The 5,733-nt window shown below is 41.7% G+C and overlaps 1 protein-coding gene across 1 annotated transcript; it reads left to right on the top strand.

The window, feature by feature from the left end:
- Window positions 1-2,225: 2,225 nt before the first annotated feature.
- Window positions 2,226-3,940, top strand: LOC120657091. Its single transcript, XM_039935342.1, has 5 exons — window positions 2,226-2,444; window positions 2,540-2,662; window positions 2,755-3,045; window positions 3,125-3,289; window positions 3,506-3,940. The coding sequence occupies exons 1-5, from the start codon at window positions 2,313-2,315 to the stop codon at window positions 3,773-3,775; spliced, it is 981 nt and encodes a 326-aa protein (XP_039791276.1). The 5' UTR covers window positions 2,226-2,312; the 3' UTR covers window positions 3,776-3,940.
- The last annotated feature ends 1,793 nt before the right edge of the window (window positions 3,941-5,733 follow it).

Genomic DNA, 5,733 nt, shown 5'->3' with positions numbered 1-5,733 from the left:
TTCATCAGAAAATTCAGAATGCCAGCCTGCTTATATAGAGGAGCAGCACGCGCGGGGTGCCCGGGCACGGACGCAACCATGGTTGCACGACGGAGACTCGTGGTGGACTAGCCAACAGTGGCGTGCGCGCGTACATGGGCGGGGGGCGACCCAATCGGACCCATGCCGTCTTGGTCTTCTTCTGACTGATCCGTCGACGCCTTGATCTGCGCACAAAAGTGGCGGTTCTGAATTCTTCGTGATAAGATTGGGCGTCCTGTACTCTTCTTCTTTATCAATGAAATAGGCACGCTCTCGCCGTTCGTTCAAAAAAAAATTGGGCGCCCTCGGGATGCAAGATTAGCTACTAAAACGTCACCTTGACAAAATCAGCCTCTTTGGACTGCGGAAATTTAGTTTTAGGTGGCCAAGTTTAGGACTGAAAATCATGATATGTCCATATATTTTCAAACTGAATTTGTTCTCTGAAATAAAACAGGGAGAACTGTAACAGAAAAATAGCAATTCAGATGCTACTTCAACCAAGCTCTTCGTTATAGAAACAAACAAAGCCCGATGATCTGGATACATATTCATTTATATATGAGATATTTTGGGCAAGCATAATCTAATCACTTTATGCCGCCACTTGGCCACTTGAACAGTGTCACTTTGTCTTTTTGCATGGGAGGCATAAAGTCAAACTAATCAAATTAGCATGCTAACATTGCTAAGTCTACTTTTTTTTAAGCCACAAATTATTTTCCACACCTTTCTTTTACTCTCTGTTGTTAATGATTTATATATACTTTAAAACTTTCTTTTTGCATCTTTGATTTTTTGCGGCTATAGCTTGGTAAGCTTTCTATTGAATGCTCTATCTCTTAGCTCAACGGTCCGGGGTAGGGTCTCTACAAATGCTCGGCTCATGGTATGTTTAGATTTTTTTGACGTAAATTTTTAAAAGAGAATTTTATTATTTCGGAGTACTAAATAAAATTTTTTGCACGAATGGTTTGTAAGTCGCGAGACGAATCTAATGAGCCTAATTAATCCATGATTAATTCATAATTAGTGGATAGTTACTGTAGCATCACTGTTGCAAATCATAGATTAAGTAGTCTCATTAGATTCATCTCGCGATTTACAACTCATCCGTGCAAAAATTTTTGCAAATAGATTTTATTTAGTACTCCATGCATGTGTCGAAATATTCGATGTGACGTTTTTTGGTGTAAAATTTTAGGATCTAAACAAGACCTGAGTGAAAAAGAACTACTTAACAATAACCTTAGATAGTTGGAGTACTGAATTTGTAGCATAACTCATAAGTAATTTTATTTTTAACTTTGTGGATAAGAATATTATTAAGCATTTTTAAGAGATAATAGCAACACATATCCGACCAGGTACGCCTCCAGAAAAGGGCACCTCATCACTATACATAGCCTTTTCTTAGACCTTTTCTAATTAGTTGTCTTACGACTCGAGAAAGCTTGATGCCCGGAGAATCTGCCGGCAAGATGAACCTAGTGTCACAAATAATGTCTCATTATTTTTCATATATTCCTTTGTCGTAAATCAAACTATTTTAAGTTTGATCGAATTTAAAATAAGAAAGTCATCATTTACAACGTCCATTAGTTCCATTATATTCATCGTAAAAATGTGTTTTTTTAGATTACACGGTACAACTCAGACACTCACAACGCACGCATACTCACACCCCTATGAACACACGTGCGTAAACCCTACCCCTATGAGCATCTTCGAAGACCGAGCCGGCAAATCCTCGAGATTGACGAAGTCACCACAGGCGCCTCGCTAGTCACTGTCGACGGGAACGTCGCCTACCACTTAATGCACAACACCGTTCAGGTGCTACTGAGACTCTTATAACCACTAGGCTACGTCCTTTCGTCATCATAAAAATGTCTTGATAATGCATTTATTAGGTAGTACATATGTTTATATACTTTTCATAATATATATAAAAGTCACAGCAGTTTGACTTTAAACAAAACTAAAGTGAGTTATAATTTGGAAGAGATATAATTCAAGCTACGGGCCTATAAATGAGACGGGGCATCTCTAACCGTTGATCTTCAGCTGAATGGCTGGGAGACGTGGCAAAGTCACGCCTGAATCTCGTTCCAGCCGGCGCGCCGCAGCAGTTATTCCCTTCCTATCCGATCCGACCGTTGCGAAGCCGCCCCCCGATTTAAAGCTCTTCTCCCCCACTTCCCCCCTTCCTCTCCGAGACTCCGACCCGACCGAATCAAAAAGTAGCCGTTGGCCGCTCCCCTCCCGCAGTTTGCTCGCGTCCCATTCCCATGGACTCCGCCACCCTGGCGCTCGCCAGCCCCGCCTCCGATGACCGGCGGTTCTGGCACAGCCTCCGCACCCGCGTCGACACCATCCTCGAGGATCGCCGCGTGCTCCCACCACCCGCCGCCGCCGCCACGGTGATTGCTTGTCTCTGACGATTCCTTCTTTTTCGTTTTTTGTGGATCGAATCGGATTTTGAGTTGCTGAGTATCATGATTGGGGATCGGCTCAGCGCGGGGTGGAGTCCGAGCGGGGGAAGCGCTTCCGGGAGGACTCGCTGATGCTCGTCCGTGGCCTGGACTCCGTGGCCGCGTCGCTGGCGCAGCTCTCCGACACCCTCACCGCCGCGCAGAAGGTTCGGACTTTCGGAGCCCACCCATCTTCACTGACTTCAGAAATCGAGGATGTATTTCTAGAGATCTGATGGTGCCCTGCGATCCTTGCCAGGGAGTGAGTGCTCTGGCCACGTGCTCTTCTCAGGCGAGGGAATGCGAGCGCATCGCCGGCGTAGATGAGGAGGAGGAGGAGGAGGAGCCAAAGGCAAAGCGGTTGTGTGGCAATTCGTTGGAGGCCGCGGGCCTGGATGGCGATTCTCCAGTCGCAGTCGACGCCGGAAAGGAAGCGGCTGCTGGTTCTGATGTGGAGGAAACCGCGGGCGTCAAAGTGCGGCAGGGGACGGGGGGTGTGCAGGCCTCCGCGGAGGTCGCGCAGAGCACTAACTTGAAGCGGGCCAGAAATGTAGGTTGCCTACAGAATTTCCTTTTTCTCATGTGGTTTCTGTGGCTGACTGTTGCTCGACTTGGTGCTCAATCTGCAGCTGGCTGTTTCAATGGCAAGTAGAGCAGCTGCGCTCGCAAGGGAGCTCAAGAACATCAAATCGGAGCTGCACTTCATGCAGGAGAGGTGCGGTTTGCACGAGGAGGAGAACAAGAGACTCAGAGAAGGATATGACAACGGAGCTGCCCCTGAAGAAGATGATCTGGTAATGATGGAGTGATGCTGATTCAGTTCTTGATCTCTCTCCTACACGACCTTATTCACTTACCAATTTCTTCATCTGTGCATCTAACAAATAGACAGGCTAACTGCAACGTATTGTGCTACATTTCGTCTTATGTGATGGGCTTGTTAGTATCTTGGGATGGCATTTGTGGCTGTTCTTGCTTGGCTAGTAACTCACTTGCATAACCTTGTACAGGTGAGACTGCAATTGGAGGCTCTACTTGCAGAGAAGTCGCGGTTGGCGCAGGAGAACGCCAACCTGACGAGGGAGAACCAGAGCCTGATGCAGCTGGTGGAGTACCACCAGTTGACCTCCCAGGATCTGGATGACTCCTACGAGGATGTTATGCAGGGGATGCGGCTTGACTTCTCGTCGCCGCTGGGGAAGATCAGCGACGACGAAGAAGGCGAGTATGACGGAGTCCCGGTCACCCCAGCTGAGGTGCCGAGCTCCCCGGAAGAGTAGACAAATGATTTTTTTGGAATAAGATGGGTTTTCCAATGGCGGAATCAGCAGTCTTCCATTATAACTGCTTTTGTATGTGCTCCTAACTGACCACTCTTGGTGGTGGTTTTGATTTTCTCGACTGAATAATATTTTATTCCATTCTATATACATTTTACATCATTACATGCTTCAGCCTGCATTTTTCTTAAAAAGACCAGTCGTGAAATTTTCCTTTCTTGATCCAACACCAGACAAAGACCAGTGTAGACAAAGACAATATACTTGAGTTGTACTCAATGCAATGTTTTTGTTTTCAGGGGAAAAACAGAGTAAACAGAGGTAGACAAGTATATACAAAGCTTGAATGGAGAAATAATCTATTATCTTATTATTTGGCGAACAAACGGAGCCTCCACGTTGCTCTCAAGGCCTAGGCCTTGTTTAGTCCCAAAAAAGTTTGCACAGTACCCGTCACATCGAATTTTCAGACACATGCATGAAGTATTAAATACAGTTGAAAAAATAACTAATTATACAGTCTAACTGATTAGCACGAGCTGAATTTTTAAGCCTAATTAGTCTATAATTGGATATTATTTGTCAAGTAACAACGAAATGTGCTACAGTACCAAAACCCAAATTTTTTCACCAACTAAATACACCCCTAGAAATTCCCACGTTAATAGGAGAAAAATAAAAAAATAAAAATTACCAACACTGCCATTATAATAAAAATTAACCTAAAATATCCATGTGCCTAATTAAAAATCACCCACCATTGCCATTATGAAAAATTAAATATAAAATACTATTTAGCTATGTATTAGGGGCAAACATATACTATTAATAAAAAATTAAAGTAACAACAATCAATTAAAATAAAAAATAAGAATAATTATATGCATAATATTATTAAAGCTCGACAAATCAAATTATTATTATAGCTAAATCATATTTGAATTGTTTTAATTAACGATAAGGCAAAATTTATGATAATGAATAGGGTGATATATGATAAAAAAATAGTAGAATCCTTAAGTAAGGATACAACGACATGCAAATTTTTGAATTTTCAATACTAGCCGCGCAAATGCGCGGGCTATACGCCTAGTTATACAAATTTGAGATGACAGCTTCAGTTTAAACTTTAAAGTAAACAGAGGCATAACAAAATTTTCTTGTTCATAACGGCATGTCCAGTTATTCGGGTAGTCAGAAACTTTGATTGCTCTTGGATTTGACCGTCTTTTGCTTTCTTGGATGACATTTGGTATTCTCTAAATTTTTTCCTTGATTAGTTCAATCACAAAATTAGCATTTCTTTTTGAATTTTTTCATTGCTTGTTCCAGGTAACCAAATGATGGTTACTTTCTGAACTCTGGAACAGCAAATATTCTGAAACTGGATAGCTTAGGGTGTGTTTAGTTGGTGAAAAAGTTTGGGTTTTGTTACAGTAGCACACTTCATTGTTACTTGACAAATAATGTATAATTATAAACTAATTAGGTTTAAAAAATTCAGCTCGTGCTAATCAGTTAGACTGTGTAATTAGTTATTTTTTTCAACTACATTTAATGCTCCATGCATATGTCCGAAAATTCGATTTGACAAGTACTGTGCAAAATTTTTTGGGAACTAAACATGGCCTTAGTTTTCAAGGAGGTCAACTCAATAAGCCATCTTTCCAGTTACAATATGAGATGAAAGATCTTCTACCCAAGAAAAGAAAATCCAGAAGCAAAAACTGAACTCCAACTTTCTACAGCACTAGCCTATCAACTCATGCTGCCGCCCGAGCTAATTAGAAATAATATAGAAATAAAAATTATAGCTAATAATTATAATTATCTATCTCACATACTCTTTCATCTATTAAATATTCTAACACATACTCTAAAATACATATTTATTATTATCTAGTTACAATATATTTTATTTTACATCACACCTCCAGTGTGTTTAGTATACATTTAAT

This window comes from Panicum virgatum, chromosome 1N, assembly GCF_016808335.1.
Source record: "Panicum virgatum strain AP13 chromosome 1N, P.virgatum_v5, whole genome shotgun sequence".
NCBI lineage: Eukaryota > Viridiplantae > Streptophyta > Magnoliopsida > Poales > Poaceae > Panicum > Panicum virgatum.
Note: the sequence above shows the minus strand (reverse complement) of the source record. Positions and strands in the feature narration are given on the sequence as shown.

Bases quoted from the DNA above. Each gene is read 5' to 3' on its own strand.
- LOC120657091 (XM_039935342.1), top strand. From the start codon at position 2,313: ATGGACTCCGCCACCCTGGCGCTCGCCAGCCCCGCCTCCGATGACCGG. The intron at 2,445-2,539 runs GTGATTGCTTGT...GGATCGGCTCAG, and splicing joins CACCCGCCGCCGCCGCCACG to CGCGGGGTGGAGTCCGAGCG. The intron at 3,046-3,124 runs GTAGGTTGCCTA...CTCAATCTGCAG, and splicing joins ACTTGAAGCGGGCCAGAAAT to CTGGCTGTTTCAATGGCAAG.